The sequence below is a fragment of the Ursus arctos genome, unplaced genomic scaffold (genome assembly GCF_023065955.2).
Source record: "Ursus arctos isolate Adak ecotype North America unplaced genomic scaffold, UrsArc2.0 scaffold_28, whole genome shotgun sequence".
NCBI lineage: Eukaryota > Metazoa > Chordata > Mammalia > Carnivora > Ursidae > Ursus > Ursus arctos.
Window position 1 is genome coordinate 26,535,336 of NW_026622963.1, and position 23,421 is coordinate 26,558,756.

The 23,421-nt window shown below is 39.5% G+C and overlaps 1 protein-coding gene across 5 annotated transcripts in view; it reads right to left on the reverse strand.

Moving 5' to 3' along the window:
* Positions 1 to 359: 359 nt before the first annotated feature.
* Positions 360 to 23,421, reverse strand: part of MCTP2 (multiple C2 and transmembrane domain containing 2) — a 235,533-nt gene continuing 212,471 nt past the window's right edge. For all 5 annotated transcript variants that reach the window (XM_057303625.1, XM_026510399.4, XM_057303624.1 and 2 more), the window contains 4 exons: positions 20,328 to 20,437; positions 9,489 to 9,598; positions 3,534 to 3,631; positions 360 to 1,357 (listed from right to left, as the gene is read on the reverse strand). In XM_057303625.1, coding sequence (XP_057159608.1) covers positions 1,289 to 1,357; positions 3,534 to 3,631; positions 9,489 to 9,598; positions 20,328 to 20,437 — 387 coding nt within the window. In that variant the 3' untranslated portion in view covers positions 360 to 1,288. The remainder of the gene's footprint in view (positions 1,358 to 3,533; positions 3,632 to 9,488; positions 9,599 to 20,327; positions 20,438 to 23,421) is intronic.

The following is a 23,421-nucleotide window of genomic DNA, read 5'->3' on the forward strand; positions in this document are numbered from 1 at the left end:
AACCACTATTAAATCAGGTCTTTTTACCTCAACTTTTCTTTACAATACATATATATATGTATTTGTATTTTATATATATATATGTATTTTATATATATATATATATATAACTGCACAAAGTATGTGTCAACAAAATACAGTCTTTACAACTTAAATATCAGTTGAACAGAAAGATATTTGCGTGTATTTTATATATGCATAAAATCGGGGTTTTTACTTGGGGGGTACTATGAAATGGTGGGGTCTGAAGGAATCAGCTATTCTTCAAGACGACCTTGGGGTGGTGCTTTTCTAGGAACGGGGTTCTGAGATATATATGCATTATGTGTAGCTTATCTTGCTCAGGAAGGAAAGATCGATTTGGACAGCTGAGTTATTTTTACTTTGTGCTCAAAAAGGCGGGCAAATACAGTGATTATGACAATCAGGGAAAGCAGCCACAGTCATTAGTAAATCCCTTGCTCCTCAGCCTTTATCCGTCTTCCTGAATACTCTCAGAATTCATTCCTTCATCCCCCCTCTCTCTGAAGCTCTAATATTGACATTTTATTTTGGAAATAAGCAAAGTCAAGTCAGAAGACATGGCGTTTGGAAGTCCACCAAATACCCTCATGAAACCTTCACTTTTTGGATGAGTGGTCCCTTCTGACCTTCCCGAGCCTTCCACGGCCCACAATGGACCCCGATGCGGGCAGCTGACTGCCATTGTACACACACGCCTTCAGTAATCATGGCGGAAGGACTGCCAACGACTTGGGTGAATCCTGGTAATTACTTAAAAACCTATTTATAAGAGACACTAGTTGGGGAGATGATGGCTACTACCAAAGACATGTGAACTCAGAGAAAGAAACGGACTCACATGCACGATAATCTGAAAGGAGTGTGCGAACGGAAGTGGAAACAACGGAATCTTAGGGAGACTCTGTTGGAGGTAGGAAAACAAGGTCAGAGTCACTCTTGCATCCAGGTGGTCTCCCGGCCGTTCAGACCCCTGGCCGCCTTGCTTTCCCTCCTGTTTGAGAAGGGACCTCACAGTCTTCCACAGTCGCTGGATTGTTTCCTTCTGACAGGCTGAGCCGCTAAGCCACCAGCACACCCATGCGTGTGGATGTGCACACACGTGTGTGCATCGGCGCGCACGGAGAAGCGGGGAGAGTACAGGGAGGGCTCCGCACAGCACGCATTTCAGAATGACACCATGGGTACCACCACGGAAACAGAGATAGCGTTGGTCTAATCAACCCAACAGGGAATCGGGGGCTGGTGTCCAAGGCTGGCGTGTGTCCTAGAGAGCGCTGCGCTTCTTCCGAAGGGGGCTCTGGCTGCTGCAGACTTTCAGCTCTGCATACTGCACCTGTGAAAACAAACAGACCGGCCGCTGGTGGTTAGGTAACCCTAGCTCACCACAGTGTGCGTTAATGGCTCCCCAAGGACAGACCGAGGCAGAGGAAGGAAGGTTCAAAGGTAATGAATCATTTTCTAAACACAGGAACATGGAGGGATTAATTGCAGGAAGGATTTGAGAAGTCATGCATCATTTCTTGAGACCAAAATATTAAAAGCAGATTTTTCTAATGAGATGCATGGGTTTCTACCTGCTCTCGGCCCTGCCAGATAATTTGAGTTCTGTGTGTGCCCGTTTTCAACCACAAGTACGCTTAATAACTGCCTCTTGGGAATGTTTATCTTAGTATATGATACAGCAAAACTTACTAAGAAATATTCATTTAAAATCATCGAAAGTCTTGGGGAAAAAATTCTCTGCAAATTATAGACATTTATGTTGCCAGGGAAAGGAAAAAAAAATGTTGAAATTGATACTGGCCACAGAGTTAAATAGATTTCTCTTAAAAATGAATTGCATTTACAATGTAATGGCTAAAACATCTGTGACGGCTATGAGCACTGGGGGAGTCCCCAGGGGCAGACTGTCTATTGTGTTATTCGAAAGTGCTCTTGGTGATACACGGAGGGTCTTACTAGCATCACTGTATATCTTCCTCGAATGTTCTTTTGTAGTGTCCCTCTGTATTCATGTCAACTCCAACTGGATGGCCGCTCGGAGGGCTGGTGCCTGGCCTATGCAGAGACAGTCCTCGTGGTGGGGTGTGCTGGATGGTGATTTCCTTTCTTTGAGGACACAGGGACGAACTCACATTGCAACTCAGTCTCATTGCTTTGGTGTGTGGGTTTTGATTGGCTGACGGCGGAATGGCTTCATTTAAAGTATTGTATTACAGACCACATGTGCTCACTGGGTTTTAGAATTTGTGCCAAACTCCCCAAGGACACCATGCCCCATCACATATGTTGAGCTACACTTCGTCAAAAGCAGATACATGCAAAAAGCACCCTTTCCTTAGAGTGTTTGGTGAAGGTCCCCTAGGGGAGCAGGGAATGACATACCTGCCAATCTTCAATGCAAAACAAACAGGGGCCAGGTTACTATTTTATAATCATGTAATACAAATGTTAACGAGCAACCTCATATTCATAGAACGCATGTAATAGCTAATTATATAATAAAATGGAGGTTAAAGAAAAACGGCACTATGGAGTCCATTTTAATTTCTAGAACGCAGAGTGAAGGGGAAAGAAACTACAGGTCTTCTCAGCCCCGAGTCACTGCTGTCTCCACAAGAGCTGCTGGGAACCATGTCTGTGACAGTGGCCCAAGGATGAAAATCGATACATGATTCAGATTCTCTCAGATGATAAAGGGCTGTGTCTTTGGTCATCGTGTTGATATTTCACACCATGGTCTCCCCATCTACTTCTTCTATGGTCTCCATTCTCCTTTAGAGAAATCATTGCCTGCCCTCCTTCCTCTGGAATTACAGCAGCCTGATCTGCAGGGGCCTGGCTCGGCTACCTTCCAGGACTTTCTGGTATTATTGCCTGGTTTAATCTCTATGCATTCACAGAGACCAGATGCTGCTGGACTGAGTGACCATTACCTGTGAATAATACTTCCGATCGATCTCCAATTATTTCACGCCGTCTCTGCCTCTATGTGTGTGAGAGTGGGTGGGAGCTTTGCCCTCGGCATCCCTAAGTCTTCAGAGGGGAAGGGATAGAAGGGAAGCCTCGGACATAATCAGGGCAAGCAAGAATAAAAAAGAATAATCCTCTTGTCCCCTACCTCCACTAAAATGCCTGCCATCCGGAAGAGGAGGAAAATAAGCAATCCTCCCCTAGCTTGGGATCTCCCAATCTCCCACTCCCTGAGCCCATCTTATCCTCTTTGGGGAGGCAAGCGATCAAAAAATGGACAAACACCATCACACTATAACCACGCAGTATGAGTTCCAGATCATTCTTAAGTAGCCCTTTTTTCGGGGTAATTTTCCATAATCATCTCATGCTCTGGACAAAGGTTTTCCTGTCACCTCCCTGCAAGCCAGGCTGCTTGAAGGATTTTGTGATTCGTTATCTCAATTATACAAACACTGCCCTGTGCTCTTCTGGCTCTGGGGCTGGCCAGACTTCAGTGCTGGGGTCCCCGTTGGTGGTGCTCGTTCATTACGTACCTTTTGAACATCAGATGGTACCCTGGAGAGGAAGTCTAGGAGCTCATTATTGTCGATGGCATAGGGATTTCGAAGCTTCTTCGTAAATTTATTTATGCCTGAAAAATAGAAACACAGGGAGATCTCTTTATCTGTCTCTGTGTGTATATCTATCTATCTATCTATCTATCTATCTATCTATCTATCCATCCATCCATCTATCTTTAAAAACTCTCCTGACTGGGGGAGAGTCACAAGTAAAAATTAGTGTAAAACAATTACTAGACTTCAAGTCACACACACACACACACACACACACACACACACACGTTGCTGTCATGTGGAATCATTCACAAATGCCTTTTCTGGAAGGAAGGAGGGGTGGGGGTGGTTCTGTCAGACAGGAGCTCTGCCTTCTTCGACTGTGAAAATCCCATTACAATCCCAGCAGCAGGGCGGCAGAAACACACACTAAAACTGCGGAGCTCATTGGCTTTTTTGGACTACGCTGATTAACAGCCTCTTCTGCTCGGAAAACAAACGTCCCAGATGGGAAAAGGCCTTCATTAGCCCCAACAAGTCTCTGCTTGGGGGCTCTGGACCAAATGCAGCAGTGGGAGATGAAGTGCGGGAGTCGCTTTTTTGTTGTTAAGAAGAAACTGCAGAAATCGCTCCCCCCCACTCCAGCTCATTTTCACAGGTTTCTCTTCTCTCACTGCAGAACAGAACTTGACATGTCGATTGTACTTTGATGCTGCAGGAAACTGTGAAAAGTTATTATTGGAAATTATCTTACTATGGCTGCTAACTTAATTTATGGACTGCGACGTGGTGTGCGGGTTTGTCTAGTCAATGGAGTCCCTGCTAATTTAGGACGGGGACAGTGGTAATTAGAGGGGGTTCAACCCTTAAGGGGTCCTTGATGGCTACACCTTGGGTGTGCGGGCATGCCTCAGGCGAGCTCCACCCGTGGCTTCTGCTCCAGAGGGATGTAGCTCTCAGCCGCCCTTGTGTCTCCTCCTCTGTTCCTCCAAGCTGCTCATAAGAGCTCAGGAGCTGTTGTCTTTCCACCAAAGGTCAACTCTTTCTCACGCTGAGTTTTCCAAGCAGAAAGACGAAGGTGGTGGGCTTTGGAAGTTTTGCCACAGAGTGCTTGATTAGCGAGGATCGTAGCTGAAGCCCTGGTCGATCCCAGTGATGCTGAGTGAATTCTCACCTTAGATGAACCCTGACTGACTCTTCCCTCAGAGCCAAGGTAACAGTTCACTCTTTGACGGTCCTCGGCCCATAAAAACTTTGATGTTTTTCTTCATTAAATATTATTTTCCTTTCATCTAAGGACGGAACTTCCTGAGTGACATTATACCTGACACAATGCCAACCTCCAGTCATTTCCTTAGAGGGTCAGACTGACATCTGCTTTGCAAATGGGAGCCGGCCATTGTTCATGAGTAAAATGGTGGCCTGGTGGTGGGGCTGGGGAAGGCTTCTTGCAAATGATCCTTTTTCTCTCAAGTCAAAGCTGCACTATGCCTTTCTTCCCTCTACCCCCCACAGCAAGCTTCATGTTTCTAGCTAAAATTTCTCCCAGCGCTCCTTTAAACTAAAATACTCTCACTGTGTTATTCTAAAGACACTTAATTGTAGCATGGGCTTTTTGGCAAAAGAAAACAGACAAGGCAAAATGATGAAGGGAGACAAAGACTTATTGAGAAAAGATATATCTTCTATTGTTAATTATATATAGTGTGCGCATCTGGAGTCTTTACAATGAACGGCAAGGCAGGGATAATCTCCCAGCCGGTCAAAACACTGCATTCTTAGTCACTGAGAAGATTATAAAATTATAAACCTGCACAGTAGCTCAAATGCACCAATAAGGGCTGAAGTGGCCCACGATGCACGGAGATTGTGTTTGAAAAACTTAGTTAGAATCAAAATTATAAGGCGCTCGGATTGCATGCTTCAAAAGCACACCTTATTTTTTTTTTTTATGTTGTCAAATGTCAGTAATTCTACAATATTATCTACTGTGTAAGCCCAAGTGTCCACAGGGGCTCATGTGCTCCTGGGTCCTCAGTAAGGGACAACGGGGCAAGGGACAAGAGTTAGGGACCAGGAATAGCTGGGCCCCAGCTCTGGCATCACCAGACATCAGCTGTGTGGTTTCGGGCAAACCCCTTGACCTTCCTGTGCCTCAGATTTCTTACATTACAATCTGAATAGTAAAGACCTGCCCTATATAGTTTCTTAGGTTGATGGGAGAATCACATTGGACAACGTAAGCACGGGGATTCTGTAATCTGGAGTTCCATACCAATGAGGGGGGCTACCGTCGTCACTCTAGATGTCAACAACCAAAAAACAAAGGGGGGTGTTGAGAGAAGAATCCTTATACTATTAGGCATGGGAGCAAATTTGGAAGTTGTACCTTTATCAGCATGACAGACACACCTTTAGATATTTTTAATCTAAATACAGATAGGCAGATGGCCTATCTGCTGTGAATCTTAATTTTTTAGCACAGCCAAAGAAGCAGGATCCAAATACCAAGGGATAACATTTGGCAAAGACACTGTCATTTAATGGTCCCAGATCACAGACTGAAGATCAGTGGAGTGGAATGAGCAATCCAGTATTTTAAAAAAAAAAACAAAAAACTCTTGGAGAAAGTTGGAAAAATTGCATAACTGCTTTGCACATATGGCCACAGGCGAATAAACTCTTGAAACAGAATTATAACGCTATTTTTCAGATACTTGTATGAGTGCCTAGCATGTAGTGCTGACCTCAGTACATTGGTGGGAGTGTTGAGATGGGGCGGAGGGTCCTTGCTTGCTCATGTTATCAAACAGTAAGTGTTTGCCACATAAAAGACACCGTGTTATCAAATGGAGAAACAGAGTTAAATAAGTCATGGGTCTTCTTTTCAAGAAGTTCACAATCTAGCTTAGGGAGTTCCTATCTACCTTGGAACAACAGAAGTACCTCAGACTGGAACTGAAACATCTATGGTGAAGAACAGAATGAAAGGAATATGGGAAACCTCTCAAAAGGGGCAGAAAATCCACATGGGCTCTAACCCTAAGAAGTGCCTTGCCTTCTAGAAATACATCAAATAGGTGATCAGAATTCAGTAGATATGGTTTCCTTCAGAAAATGTCAAATAGCCCTCTTAAGCCACTTTTCACATCATTTTCAAAATCTACACTCCCACACAAGAGAGGTGGGTGGTGGGCTCAAAAGAAATGCCATCCCTGTAGATCGCAGGTGTGAAACTTGCAGACACATTAAGTATTTGTCAAGTACTTGTTAAAGATCCACTGCCTGTATGCAGCTTTTCTAGGAATTACAGGTTAAAGATGAAGAAAGAAAAATGCCTCACCCTTCAAAACCTTACAACAAAGTTGGTGAGTCAAGGAATACTCCTTCCAGCCATCATGAAATCTGGCTGCTTTTCAGAGGCTTATGTTAAATAATCCTGGTACTTAATAAGTAGATCTACAAAAATATTATTTCAGTGTATAGAATTTGGAAATACAGAACATACAGTGAAGTAATTTTGTTTCAAAGGGTTAAAAATAGTGGACCAAAGGAAAAAAAAATCTTAGGATCTTAACTCACCACTTTTAGGGCTCAATGAAAATGAGTAAGTAACTCAGAATGAGCAGTGATCTTCTGATCCTTAATAAAGTTAAAAGGAACACTAGAAATGGAAGACATACGAAGTCATCTTCTGCATGAGAAAGTCTCTGCCAAGGATACAATCATAGGAGATGTGCAAAGGAATGTCCTGGGTCCATGTAGCTAATCACTAATGAGTCTTGGAAAAGAAGTCCTAATAGATTCTAGCTGAGTATATTCCAGGATGGCATGGTGGGTTGTAATCAACAGGGTAATAGATCACGTGTTGATTGTCAAGGCTTTTGACTACAATGTATATGGTGAGCTCATCAATAAACTCTAAGTCTCTGTCCACAACATAAAACTAAAGACCCAGACATAGAAGACAAAGCTCAAAGGGTTACTGTCAGCCCAGGAGAACATAATAAACTCCATGCTATTTAATAATTTCATCCATAAGCTGAACGATACATAGAACAATATCTCATTAATGAGATGCAAAAAGTTGGTGTTGGAAAGTTGCCAAGATCTTGGAGGATAAGAGCAGAAGTCAAAGCAATTTGGCATAAACAGAAAGAGGGATCGGAATTCCAAAACCGATGATCAAAGGAGGAAATACAGCATAGTCTTTTTTGTTGAGGGAAAGATGCAGAAAAGCAAGTCAAGTATGTACCAGAATGATGAGGAGATCATGAGAAAGAGTGTTGGACAAGCTGGCTATGCATTTAACTTACACCAGCTTAAAAATGAACAAAATATTGGCCAAATGGTTATAGTAATTTTGAATCATTTTCTGATTAGGGTCAGACAACAGTTTTAAGATCTATTTTTTAAATGTGATCAGTAAATGGATTTGTAAGCTAATTCTTAATGAAAACAATTAAGAAAGAGTGAGCTTATTCCGTCTATATAGATAACATTTCGTACATCAGGGATTCAGGGAGATACTTTTATAAAATGTTTCTTTTTGATCAATGGACCCTGAAGAGCTTCACGTTCTCTTTCTAAAGGTCTATGGACCAACACGCAGACATTGTTTCAAAACAGAGAAATAAACAAAAACTAAGTATGAAGACTTTCCCCAAGACTGAGGGTCATCAAGGCTTAAAACAGACCCCTAAACAGGGAAATTATCTTTTTCTTTTCTCAGGCTTGCTATTAAAGAGAAACTTCTTTATTACGGGACTTTCACTTCCTGGATGAAACAGAGAACCAGTGGCTTATGCTCTCTCAAAGTCATTCCACTTCTGAAGTTTTAGGAGTTATTCTGGTTTTTGTTTTTGTTTTTTTTTTTTGATGACTTTTCCCAATTCAGAATGTCTACACTTGGCTTTCCTCGTCAGCAGGATTCTACTCCTGTAGGTTCTCTTTGAAAAGGTCTACATGTAATGGTTTTAGAAAGGTTGTAGCGTGTTATCTGACATTTGCAAGCTCTCAGTTTTTGCTTAAAGATGACTGCACCTTAGCGGTCACGTGTAGGTGTAACTTCTCTGAACACCTTAACATCTGAGGATCCCTAGAAGGCGGGTGGCTATGGTTGAGAACTCAGCAGTAGTCACAGGAGCCCAGGAATGGAAAACCATGACTGGCAGACTCTTAGGAAAAAGGGTTGATCGCTTCTCCAGCAATTAATGCACTGCAACGCACGCTCCTTCTCTCAACCCAGAGCCCGCCCAGCAACAGACACAAATATTCACAAAGCTGCTTGTCTTTCGTCCAACTGCTAGCTTGAGTAGTAAATCAAGTCATGACGTTTATTTCGGTTTGTGATTTTTGTTCCTACTTTTTTAAAGCAGCTCAACTTTATACAGGCACACCTTTTACCCTGCTAAATTACAGCTTCCTCTTCTTTCAGGCACTGGTTAGGAGGTAACCACCTCCCTTCCTCCCTACCACTTCTGGATTTAAGTATGGGGTCAGGTTATTTTTCCTCCAGGAGAGATGAAGTGTCAGAGGCACAATGGCAGTGGCCAGATCTACTTTCACAGAATATATAGGGCGAGATGCAGGTGTTTGCTCACTGTTTGAATAACAGTGTTGCCTGAAAGTTACCGGCCACGGCAATATATTATTCAAGAGTATTTATGACTATGAAAGCCCAAAGGGAAATCTCATGCACAATCACATTTTTATTTGCAATTAAGCAAGAGGCCTATAAATATCTATGCTGATCGTTCGGGCAACTGGCCTTTTCAGGGAGGTCCTGGAAGTTTTTGTTCCCCAAATGCCTTCCTTAATCTCATGTTTAATTGCCAACAAGAGCGCATTTAAAGTTTATAGTCGCACTTTACAAATGAGTCATTGGTTCTTACCTGAAATTGGCCGCTAGCAAAAGGACCATGCCAGACTTACCCCAGATTAGAATGATGTATCGGAGTGGAATAAAATACAGAGTGATGGTGGCCACTGCCAGGATCAGACACGCCAGGAACGAGAGGAACGGGACCGTCCAGTTAAACGTGCTGCGGACAGAGCACACCAATGTCATTTCTCTGATGCGCTCAGCAGCTACACATTCCTCTTGCCGTGTTTGTTTCTTAGTTACACACAGGAGAAAGGTCTACTGGAGAAGTCTCTCTACAAACCTAGAGAGAAAGGTCTGCCACGCTGGGGACAGCAAAAACATCCCTGAGGTCCCGAGGGGCGGGTCCCAAGACCAACTTGTCAGAGTTGTGGTGACTTTGCCCTCCTGGAACCAACAGTCTTTAAGGGAGGGCTCCGGCTCCCACAACTGAGGAAAGACTACAGCGTGGTCATGATGGTTCCGTGCAGGGAGATCTTCAAAACGAAAGGTTAGTGAGGCCACTTCAAAGTCAACAATTCTCTCTGTGAAGATATGGTTGCCAGTAAGTTTTTAGAAAAGGGAGGATATTATTAAGGTGCTCTGGTGTTGTTTTTGTTTACTTTTTTTTTTTTTCTTTTTGATAGAAAGAGAGCATGTGGGTTGGGGGGGTGGTGGAGGAGCAGAGGAAGAGGGACAGAGAGAATCTCAAGCAGGCTCCATGCTCAGCGCAGAGCCCCACATGGGGCTCCCTCTCAGGACCCTGCGATCACGATCTGAGCCGAAATCAAGAGTCCGACACTTAACTCGCTGAGACACCCAGGCGCCCCAACTTTTGTATTTTCTAATAACTTATTTTTAGAATTTTCAGACTCATTGACTCTAGAAGGTTCCCAGTGCCCTGAAATGGGCTGGAAGCATTTGACTATAAACCATTATGCCACCAGCCCATAGATAATGCAGGTTACGTGACCATACACATTATTTTCACGGGTCCCCTGGCTCCTTTCAGCATGTCCATTGCCTCCTTTGACTTGCGTGCAAATGGAGATCTAGAACATGGGATGTAGAATTGAACAAACAGTGGAATCCTTGCATGGTCCTAGAAAATGATCTGTAAATCCCATGTCATGTAGAGAGCCCATGAGAGCCTAGGGTCCTTCTTCTGCCTGGTCTTTAGCTTCATTTATTTGGCTGTCTATTGACCCTTGGCCTTGTGGCTAGGAACACAGAGAGGTAAAAGATTTGTCTCTTAGTCTTTGTTTTTGTTTTTGTTTTTTTTTTAATGCGTATTCACACCAGGGGGATCATGGGGGAGGTGAGGGACTAACCTATAACAGCTGCTGGGCACTTAATATGTGCCATTGTGCTAATATTTTTCATATTATTATTGTGATGGTCACCATAACTCTTCCGAGGAAAGATTATCCCCATTTTACACATGAGCAAATTGAAGCGGAGAGAGATTTTGTTTTGTTTTGTAAATAACTACAATTCCATGAAGAGTCTAAGAAAAACCCCGTCACCTCACCTTCTTGTAACAGACTGTTATCAATGTTTTTAATCTTTGCCCATAGAGAGGTACGTGTGTTTTTAATTTCTCACTTTTCAAAATTATAGGCAAATTTAAACACCTTTTAAAATATGCATGTGCAGGGGCGCCTGGGTGGCTCAGTCGTTAAGCGTCTGCCTTCGGCTCAGGGCGTGATCCCGGCGTTATGGGATTGAGCCCCACATCAGGCTCCTCCGCTATGAGCCTGCTTCTTCCTCTCCCTCTCCCCCTGCTTGTGTTCCCTCTCTCGCTGTCTGTCTCTCTCTCTGTCAAATAAATAAATAAAATCATTAAAAATTTTTTTTAAAAATTAAAAAAATAAAATATGCATGTGCATCGTTTTAATTTGTTTCTCAAGTGATTTCTAGTTTATTTCTTCGTGAGGTGCCACTCTTTGGGAAAGTGCTTAAGAAAACGGAATTTTAAGCATATTGACATCAGGCTGAGTTCAGGCTTCATCTCTAATAAGCTAAAGGAAAGTGATTTAATCAATCTGCACCAATATTTCTGCTCTGCAAAATGTGAATAATAATGATAATAATAATACCTCTATCATAGAGTTCTGCCAGAATTAAACAGGAACTTGCATTGAAGGTAGTTGGCACATTCTGTTTCCAGCACATTGTAAAAACTCAGAAAATGGAAAGCAGTTACGATTTGTCTGTTGTGCCTTGGGCTGTTTTTGCTTGACTTTTTCCTCAGTGATTTAAAATATCTCTGGGTACTAAAGAAATCAGTCCTTTGTCATATTTGTTACAGTGTTTTCCCAATGTGCTGCGTTCTTGTCTTTTTTATCTGGTTTATAAATTTTTAAAGAGAAAATTACATATTTTACATGACCAAATTTATAAGTGTTTTCCCTGGTTGATTTCTAGATTTGGTAGCACTTACCAAAGACTTTGCCAGTCCAGCAACTTGACACCAACAGACTGAATAATTGATATTTTTCCCACTCCGTCCTCATGCTTTTTTCTACGCTATTCTAAATTTATACATATATATATAGGTCCATTTCCAACTACTTTCTTCCATAGTAAAACTTCTAGTTGAACTTTTTGGAGGCCGATTTCACATTTGGAGAAATGTTATATGGACTCCCTAATGCCCCAAATTATGCCATGGCAGGAAGTTTAACCTACAGGTCTCGCACAAGGATACAGGGGCAGTGCATGAATGCCACAGGAATGGTTACTAGTTGTTAAAAAGAAAATCGCTTTGGTGCCATTAATAGCACGATATCTAAATAACGGGAAAAATCGGGGCACCTGGGTGGCTCAGTCGGTTAAGTGTCTGCCACCTTTGGCTCAGGTCATGATCTCAGGGGCCTGGGATCGAGTCCCCCATTAGGCTTCCTGCTCAGCGGGGAGTCTGCTTCTCCCTCTGCCTCTCCCCCTGGCTTGTGCATGCTCTCTCTCTCCCAAATAAATAAATAAAATCTTTTTTAAAAATTTAAAAAATAAAGGGAAAAATCTAAATAGATTTCTACTCTGTTGTATCATGCAGATTTTTGTTTTGTTCAATTCAGAATTAAGCATCTACTATATACACAGACCTAGATGACCTTTATTCTCTCTTTTTCTTAGCCTAAAGTTGAAGCTGTATCTATCTTTAAAAAATAATGAGGTCATAAAAAGGACACGCACGCAAACAACTCTGCCCCTCAACACATAGGCTCAAAGCTAGACAGTGAAAAAATAATTTATATTAGGCTGTGGTAAGTCATGGTCTAAACTCTAGGGTAACAACTAAAAGAACAGCAAGAGAGTCCTTACATTCTGAGCAAATATATGAAAAACACAGATTAAGGAAAAAAAACACTTAGAACAAGGACAAAGAAAACAATAAAAACCATAAATTTAAATCTAAATATATTAGTGACCACCTTCAATTTGAATGGACTACATGGTACAATGAAAAGATAGTGATTGTCAGAAATAAGAAAGAGATCTCAAACATAAATGGATAGGTTGAAAGAAAACAGTAGGAAAATATATATTATAAAGAAACCAATCAGCAGGAGATGGTACAGCCATATTATTACTAGTTAAGATACTAAGGCATAATTTCATTTATTGCTTAGAGATAAATAGGTCACTTCCTATAAACAATCCAATTTACTAGGAAAGTATAACAATTTTAATATGTACAACCAGGGGCACCCTGGGTGGCACAGTCGGTTAAGCATCTGACTCTTGATTTTGGCTCAGGTCATGATCTTAGTGTTGTAAGATCCAGTCCCATGTTGGGCTCTGTGCTCAGCATGGAGTCTGCTTGAGATTCTCTCTGCCCCTCCCCACCGCTCACTCGCTCTCCTTAAATTAATAAATAAAATCTTTAAAATAAAATGTATGACCTAAATAACATAGCTTTGGAATACAGAAAGCAAAAACTGACCAAGCTACAAGGAGGTATAGATAAATCCACAGTGGAAAGTTTTAATACACATCTCTGAGTAATTGATATAAGAAGCCAACAAAAAATAAAAATCAGTATAAATACAAAAGATTGAACACAATCAACAAAATTAATCAGTATATATATATATATATATATATATATATATATATAAACGACATGCATATTTTATATATATAACAATACACTCAATAACTTCTCAAGCTCACATGGAGAGTTTACAGAAGTAGGTCATTTTCTTGATCAATATTTTCGACCATAAAGCAATTAAGTTAGAAATCAGGAACAAAAAGATAAACAGAAAATCTCCATATACTTGGAAATTAAGCAGTGTATTTCTTTGCCCCAAGGAAGAAATAAAAATAGAAAATAGAAAGAAAAAAAGTTTCTACTAAGCTTGAATGATAATGAAAATATCAACACCAAAATGTTTGGCCTGGAGCTAAAGTTATGCTTATAAGCAATTGTAGAGTTTTAATGTTCTTTAAATGTTTGGAAAATAGAATGATTTAAAGTAAGTAATCCAGTGATCTATCTTAAAGAGTTAGAAAAGAAAATACTACATTAATCCCAAGGAAAGTAAAAGGAAGAAAGTAATAAAACATAAGAGTACTAGTAATTAATGAAAAATAAAACAGGTAGGAGGGAAGATTAACAAACGCCAGTGATATTTCTTTCTAAAGACTAATAAATAAATCTCCATTAAGAAAGAAGGGAAAACACAATTAACATCAAAGCATAGAGGTGCCCGGGTGGCTCAGTCCGTTAAGGAGCCAACTCTTGATTTTGACTCGGATCATGATCTCAGGGTTGTGAGATCAAGCCCCACGTCCATTTCCGTGCTGGGCATGGAGGCTGCTTAAGATTTTCTCTCTCCCTTTGCCCACCTCTCCATTTAAAAAAATATCAAGCATAAAAAAGTGAACAATGCTACAGATCCTACTGACATTAAAGATAGGATTTTATTAAATAAAAGAGGATTTTATTAACAACTTTATATAAAAAGTAGAAAATTTAAATGACATGGACAAACTCCAGAAAAGGACAACTTACAGAAAGAGATGTGAGAAGAAACAGAATGGATGAACACACCTATATAATTTACAAGGATGGAATATTCAATTAAAATCTTTCCTAAAATAAAACTCCAGGTCCAGATGCTTCACCAGCAAATTCTATTGAATCCTGAAGTAATGACACCAGACTTATGCAAACTCTTCCAGAGAATGATAAAGAGAGAATACCCCACATGTTGTATGAGCCTAGAATAATCTCTCCATAAGGAATTTAGGAACAGAAGATTACAGCTCAAATCTCATTAATGATGATAGCTGCAAAAATACTAAGCAAAGTCATAGTAAATAAAATAGCAATAAGTGAAGAGAGTGTATAACATGTCAAAGCTGGGTTTATTCTGTAAGTGGAAATTGGCTTAACATGTAAAAATCAAAAACGATAACAGACCACATTAGCAAAAGTAAAGGAGAAAAATTACCATCCCAGTGAATGCAGGAAAAAAGTTTGACAAAGCTCACATTCAGGGTAAAAACTCTTAGTAAACTAAGAATAAAAGGGAATTTCTTTAATCTGATAAATTGTATTTACAAATACGTATAGCAAATATCATTCTTAGAGTAAAATGTTGAAAGCTTTTTCTCTGATATCACATAGGAGAAAAGAATGTTTACCAACACCAATTCTCTTCAACATGGTTACTGGAGCTAGTAGCTGGTACAATAAAGCAAGAAAACAGAAAAATGTATATAGACTAGAAAATAAGGAAGAAAAAATTCTTCCTAGATAATACGTTTATGCAATAGAAAATCTATAATAATAATCTTCAGATAAAAATTAAGATAACTAAGTTTACCAAAATTTACAGTTACAAAGTCCATGTGGGAAAATTAATTTCACTTCTATATCCTAGCAACAAACAAGTAGAAAATGAAATCTGAAAAAAAGATACCATTTAAAATATCATGAAACAAATCAAGTACTTAGGAGTATATCTCACAAAAATGTGTCAAACTTCTATACATGAAACTCTAAAATAATATTGAAATAAATTCAAAATGACCTAAAAAGACAGAAGACATTATTAGAAAACTTAAAATTTTATCAAGATGTCAATTATTTTGCAATTAATGCAATCCTTATAAAGATCTCAATAGTTGTGTGTGCAAGTGTGCGATGTGTCATGTGTATTAGTGTTGTATGCTTCATTTCTAATGAAGATGTGTATCAGACACTCTCACAAACACCCTGGCAGATTTGCTCTCCCAACAGCCAAGTCAGTTAACTCTTGCGTTTCCCCCTCAGCAACCCACAGTTTTAGTGGAAAGTGTTTAAAAGTTTTTTTTTTTTTAAAGGGAGACATTCACTTTAAAAACTTTTTTTTTTAATTTAAGACACAGAAAAAAGAAAGTAAAGGCAGTTTGCCAAAAATAATATTCGTAATAGTCAATATTCTTAAGTGAGTAACACATGCCATCCACTAGTCTGAGCTCTTTATATGCACAATTCATTTAATTCTTCCAAAAATGTTACGAAGGAGGAATAATTATTAGTCCCATTCTACAAATGAGGACTCTGAGTCATAAAAGTTAAATAATTGGCACCAAATCACTTACTCTCAGTACAAGTGACAGAACTAGGATTTGAATTCAGAAAGTCAGTTCAAGAGCCCACTCTCATTGCCTCTACCATAGGCACTTTAGAAAATGTAAAAAGGTACATTTTGCTCATCTAATTTAATACTCTTGTTTACACTGAGGACTTAGTTCAAAGACATTATACTGTTAATTCCTCTAACACTCAAGAACTTACTAGACCCTCTCTCCATTAACATGGAGTATCTTGTGCTGGTTTCCAAAGAACACCCAAGGTTAAAAAACCCTTTCCATCTCAAAATCAAATACTCTGTTAAACATTTTCACAGACTTCCCTAATTTTCCTAACCTGAGAGCTCCCTAAGTCCCAAAGAAAGGAATCCTTGACTTGGACAGTAATGAGACAAATGAACCAAACCTTTCAAAAAAAAAAAAAATTCAATGAATCTCCTTCCTTCATTCAACCATTCAGGCTTAGTAACACGGTAACATGTCCTAAGAATATCATTTTCAAAGCTCCAAAGCACTAAACAAGAGATGATTGTGACCACATCCGGTAAAGGGGGATAACAGCTCCATCCTGCAGTTCCTCCCCCGACTGGGTGTCCCACTAGTTGACCTTTATGCCCGTAGAATCTTGATTTTCCTCACTTCTCAGGCTAGGACAAATAAGGTCTTCTGACTCCTCTACCCATGGAAACAGAAATGACTGATCATATAATCCCATAGATTATTCTTTTGTAATGGACACCACATGATGCTTTCGTTCACAAGGCATGGTTTTTACTCTAGCTTGTGAACCTTCTTCTCATACCTCATGTCTGGCCAACTCTTTGGTCTTTCTGCTTTCTTTCTTTGTTCCTTCCAACATACCACTCTCAGAATAAACAGAAGGTGAATCAGTCTATCACTCCCCATGTCTTCACCGTGATTCAAGCTGCACTTAACCTCCTTCCTCATCTTGAGTGCTTAGTATTTCTCAACATCTCTTCCCATCTAGAGAAGATCTCCTTCCGATGGATATGCCTTCCAAACCTGACTCTGGAACGTTTGCGGGGATGACTTCCCTGTCCTAGGTTTCTCATTATCCCCTCCATGGGGATGTCCTTAAGCACTCAAAAATACAAGTGTTGAAGGTAACACTCTATAATGAGGGGACGTATAAAATACAGCCCTCTCTGACCCATCCAGCCTTCTGTCTGAGATAATATAGATGCTACATGTTCAGTAAATACTGTAGCTTGTTATAGATATACATTCGAAATTTGTATAATATTAGAGAAGGTAATTAGAGAAAGTAGAGTAGAAAAAGAAAATATCGTTTGTTCTGTGTAAATGTAATACAATTGGGGTCTTCTGGGTCAGTAACTGGAAAGCCCTGCTCTAAGAGTTTTATGCAAGCTTACTTATTTACTAGTTGCCAGAAGTTGGGTAAAAGTTTTCCTGGTCCGTCAACACTGCATTACAATGGAATTCCAACAGAGTTACACATGCCATCCCACTTGAATGCCCAGCAGGAACTTTAAGGTCACTGTGGTAATGAATGGCCAAAGAATTAATAGGAGGGGAGTCTTATGGGCCTTCCTTCCTGTGCTGCAGCTGGGCAGAACAGTACTCTGTTCATGGCTGAAAAGACGTCTCAGACATGGCCACCACAGCTGTGCTGGGCACAGCCGCCCCTCAGACGCACTGCAGAGATGGGGGCCTGTTTAAATCACCCTGCCTTCTTCTCTCATCAGACACATTTCCTTGACCATTATCAATCGCACAACGGCCACATTTGTCTATTAGAGACCTTCAAGCATGGAGACGGCTTTACAAAACACCATGGCCTTCCTTCCTCAGTCTTGCCCCGGCTCCACATCCTCTCATCCTTCTTGCTGCCAGAGTGGCCCTCATTCAATTTTTTTCCTTGACCTTTTCTATCCACTCAGGGTCCTGTACGATCTGCCTCACCTTCAAGCTCTGGCGATACCATCCATGTCACACAGACATTAAACCCCATACATCCATCTCCCTGTATCTAGTGTGGTCTTGGGCTTTGAACCTTTGCATCAAGTCTCCCGTCTACTGAAGTCCCCATTCATTAACTCTTTGCCCAACTATCTCTTCCCATTATCAGACATGCTGATAAGATATCCCTTCTTCAGAAGTGTCCCTTGTCTGTCTTTCTCTCCCCTACATCCCTTTCTGGGCTGGTCAGACCTCCCCTGATATCCTGTCTTACCTCTACCTTGTATCAGTGCAACTGATTTCTAATTATCTTATTACTGTTCTCCTCACTGGAAAATAGATCCCTAGAGGAAAATGACCTTCTAGTGTGGTAGTGCGGGCAGGTTCAAATCTAAGCTTCTTGGCTTCCTAGTTCTGTGACCTTAAGCTACAGAGTGAATCACTTTGTGATTCTATTTCCTCATCTGTAAAATGGGTATATTAACAATCCTTAATCCCTAGGTTTGCTGGAATCATTTAATCTGATTCCTGTCAGCAACTTCTTAAAGAAACTACTTTGTGTAAAGGGTTTACATCAGTGTCTAGCTGGCATATGACATGAGTTGATGTTGCTATTATCATGGTGTTATGGAATATTCCTCGTTCGTAGACCAGGTCAGTGCCTGACACTCAGAACTGAGAGTTAATGAGTGAATGAAGGACGTATAATGCCCTCCTCGTTATTTGATTATTTCCTATTGTCACTTATGTTTTTGTTAAACAATTTCGAGGGTAACTTCAGAAATCATTTGTCAATTTATATGGAAATCTAGATAGGCACCAATATATGTAAGCAAAAATCCTCCTGCTCTTTAATTTTTCTTCCAAGACATTGATAATGGGAATGGCAACATGTAAATTCAGTAAAACTTACCAAATTTGTTTAAAGATGATTTATAACTTATTTTATAAACAAAATGAACATGTTTACTATGCCAATAATAAATGGCCACAATAAGAGCAACTGGATTTGATAAGGAACTGAGAAAGATCAGTGTCCATACAAAGTTCCATATTAGCTATTTATATTTCCTATGTTCATTATAACTTACCGATTCCCCTGCATCTTGATATATAAAACTTTCTCTTGGATTTTAGCACTAATGTTAATCTCTTCTTTACCCATGCAATTTCTTTTAAGATTTATTTATTTATTTTAGAGAGAGAGAGAGAGCACGAGTGGGAGGAGCAGAAGTAGAGGGAAAGAGAATCTCAAGCAGACTCTGAGCAGACTCTCGAGCACTGAGCGTGGAGCCCGACACGGGGCTCGATCTCATGACCCTGAGATCATGACCTGAGCCAAAACCAAGAGTCAGACACTTAACCGACTGCACCACCCAGGCACCTTTACCCATGCAATTTCTAAATATTATCTTCTTTACTTAAAGAAACCATATTGGACAATAAAATAAGAAAAAAAAAAGTATCAATGAATCTTTAAAAAGAGCAACACAGTTGACACAATTCTGGATTTGAAGTAGGAAATAAGTTTAAAATTAAAAGAAAACAATTTTAAATTGCTCTGTTCATTGGTATCAAATGAAGACCAATTTAAACAGAGTTTATGATGTCAAAATAAACATGAATCATAGAAGCAGTCTTTCTCAACTAAGACTCCATTAGAGATTTAGTCTTTATAACCTAAGGTAGGAAGTGGCAAGCTATGGGTTGGATTTAAGTCAGCTCTAGCCTGCCACCTGTTTTTGTCAATAAAGTTTTGTTAGAACACATAACACAGGCATTCGTTTTGGTATCAATGAGGCCTGCTTTTATACTTAACACAGTTGAGTAGTTATGGTCCACAAAGATGAAAATATTTACTCACTGCCTCTCATAAAGAAAGTTCGTTGACCCCTGTCCTCAGGCACCCATGAATGTGACGAATTAACTTTACATCTTTGTATCCATGATGCTACTAGCTATGTACGGCTCTTTGGTAAGTTGAGAAAAACGCATTTACTGTGTTCCATGTCTCAGTTGAAAAAGGCAATTTTAGAGCATATTTGCTTCCCTTTTCCCCTTTATTTCTGAATAGGACACTCAGTTTTTTTAATCTATAATTTATCACCCAAACAAGGATACTTTTGAGAGCGAAATATATTATGCTGGGGCAATTGGTGTGAATTGGCCATATGGTCGCCCCGGTTCCGAGGCACTACCCAACTGTGAAGCTGACAAGCCCAAAGAACAAACCAACAAACAGAAATAGGGTTGCTCCAACCCTGTAGCTTTTGTTTCTTTTGTTTATGCATTTACTGATCCCTGCACTCCCCACCCTTCTACCCCTGCTGTCCTAATGGATGGCAGCTCTACTTCGAACACAACACAAACGTAGAACTTACTTTTTAATTCTTTCTCCAAAAGAAGCTATTTCCTCCAAGATGTTTTGAACAGTTGAAACAATATCTTGTACCATATAGATTCTTTCAATTAACCCCTTTTTCTCTGATTCCTAGGAAACATAAAAGCAAGATTTAGCTCAGTCACTTCATTTTTATCGTCCTGCTCTAGAAATTATTATACCGTGTTATGATAACATGGTTATTATCAACAGAGTGACTCCAAGTGATGAATCACATTTTTCACAACTTAAAATATTTGTTGACTCCAAAGAACTGTTGGCCACTCATTCAGATGCAACCATTCACATTTTGTCTCAGTCAGTACCTCAGCATGAGGAGATGATGTGTGGAAACCCACAGAACCAAGAGCTTCATTTCTCTGTGGAAGCTACTGCTTCTGTCAGAGAACTTGTGACCTCTTCCATTTGGCTGACCCTGATTTCCTGTCTGGCTTCACAAGGTTATCTGCAAGCTCACCTTACCCCTGTCCTCTTACAGTCCTTCAGAGATGTTTCCAGCAGGTGACAACACAGTATGTTGGAAATCCAGGTGATAGGTTTCCTAGAACTGTGGCTTCTTTGTCAAACTCTATTGCATTTTTAGTCATGTTTTAAACCCACCGCAAGTCTGATGAACATTTCAGTCATCCTTTGGCAACCACCTTAGAAACAGAGGAGGGACCTGGAGGCAGACTACAAAGTCACTTCAGGAGATTGAATCCTACACAGGTTACTCCCTTGGACGATGCTCAATGATTGACTGGGTTTTCCTTCATAGAAGTACAAGCAAATTCAAGTTCATCTTCCTCAGCCTCCAATTCTTCACGTGAAACAGAATTCAGCCTTCTAAGAATATTGTCCTTACTTTGCTTATAGAAAATCTCAAGTGTGTTTTACCACGTTAGACAGCTAATGCTTATAAAAAGAATTGAGAAATTACTCAAATGTTGGAGAAAAGATGATTCCTAAAGAGTGGTATTTTTACACAATTTCTTATATTCTGATACCATAATCTAGCTCCCTGGGAACTCTACTGGAACTGGGATTTAGCTCATATCCTCTCAGCTCTTGGCTATCTGGGTCATTGTAGCCACTACATCTAATATATAATACCCCAAAACTCAAATTTTCCTCTATCTAGAATTTTACTTGAGTTAGAATTGTACTAAATTATGGAGCAAAACCTTCTAAATTTAAGAGAGCATTTTAAGAATAACCTTCTCTGCAGCAGAAGAAAATATTTCACTCTCCTCTTGCATTCTCTGTTCCACCAAAGTGGACACAACTTGAGTGGGAAGGAGAATCCACCACCTGATTAGTGATTGTGGGTAAAAGCACCAATATGGCAGAAATGTCAAAAAAAGCACAAACCTCCCTTCTCCCACCTGTCCTTGATTATGAAGCTACTTGGCAGAAACAGACCACAGAGATGGCAGAGGTTAGAACGTACCACTGCCAGTCCCTCTTTAGTAAAGGGTGCTGGGATGGTTTGAAGGACCTCTTACCATCTGGGCTGAACTCCTTAATCAATCCAAGCATTCCGTATAGCAGGAGAAGGCAGGCTTATTGTGTCCTTTTGCTACATCAAACTAGCAAGACATTTGTAGTTTTTCACCCCAATTTAAAATTCTTTATTTCCCTTACTCTCTAATTCTTCAAGCAGCTTGCCTTAAAAATTAGATATGCCACCAGAGCAACCTAATTCATGCTCAGCAACATCTATTAATGGGCACAATGGTGAAAACCATCTCTGTCTGCTACATAAGTATTCATGTTTATAAAGGAGGATTTGAAAGCACCAGGGAATTTGACCCAAAGGGCAAAAGTAGCTTCCTCTTTTCAGCAGCATAGACTTTAGGTCAAAACAATTTCTTGGAAAATGACTCAAATTTCCATGTGGCTCAAGTTCATAAAAACGTCCTAGTTCTACTGACTGACTGACTGACTGTGTGTGTGTGTGTGTGTGTGTGTGTGTGTGTGTTCCCCTCCAAAGAAACACCCAAATGCCCAGGGTCTGGTTGTAAAGAAAGTACTAGTTAGTAAACTAAAATAATAAATGATTGTCTCAATGTCCTTTTACTTTTTAATGAATTTGATGTTTTAGTTTGCATATTTAATATTAAAAGACAAGGCTAAAAGTCCCACCATATCTAGGCTAACAAGATAGTAATTTATCAACGAAATCCCTACACTTTGAAGAGTAAAAGTAACCAGAATTATATAATTTTTGAAATATTTATCAACTATCAACTTGATTTCATATTAGTGGATCCACATAATTATTTCATTTTATTTTTATAAATACGTTACTTCAAAACAATTTTAAAGCATATTTTATGTATATTAAAATGAAATATAACATATAAATAAGTTATTTATGTTATCTGGACATCTTTAAATGATACATAAAGAATGATTACTTGTGCTACAGATTCACATATTTTAACTGGTTTCCTAGTTATATATGTGTTTATAATCCCAGGTCAGGGTACTTTTCAAAAGAATGTACTTTTTAATACCATCTTTTTATATATATTTCAGAAAATTGTTCTTAATCATCTTCAGAGTTGCACTTAATAGTCATTAAATTGACACCTTTAATTGACTCTACTGTGGATCATAATTTTAATTATGAAAATATTCTCTCTACAGGCACTGAAGTACCTTGAAATCTCACACCCAAAAAAATGTGTTACATGGAGAAAATTATTATCAATTTTAATTTTTAAATGTTGAGATCCATATATATTTTAGCCCAAATATTTTCAAAGGCACTGCATTTTTGTATCCATTCATAAGAACGTTCTCTCTCATACATTTTTTGAGGACAAAACTTCAAGTAAGTTGTATGTGTAATTCCTTTGAATGTTTCACACAATTCATGCTTATAAATAAATGGCTTCTCAATTTCCTTCCATTCTTAGGTAAAATAGATATTTATTCCATTAAAAGTCAAAAGTTTTTTCCACAAATTGAGATATCTCAAAGGGTAACTTCAAAATTAAATATTGAACCGTGCACAGCATTTGACCTCATAGTTTACTTTGTGCTAAATATTTCTTGTTTTTGTGAAAAAAAAATGCAGTGTCTTTTTT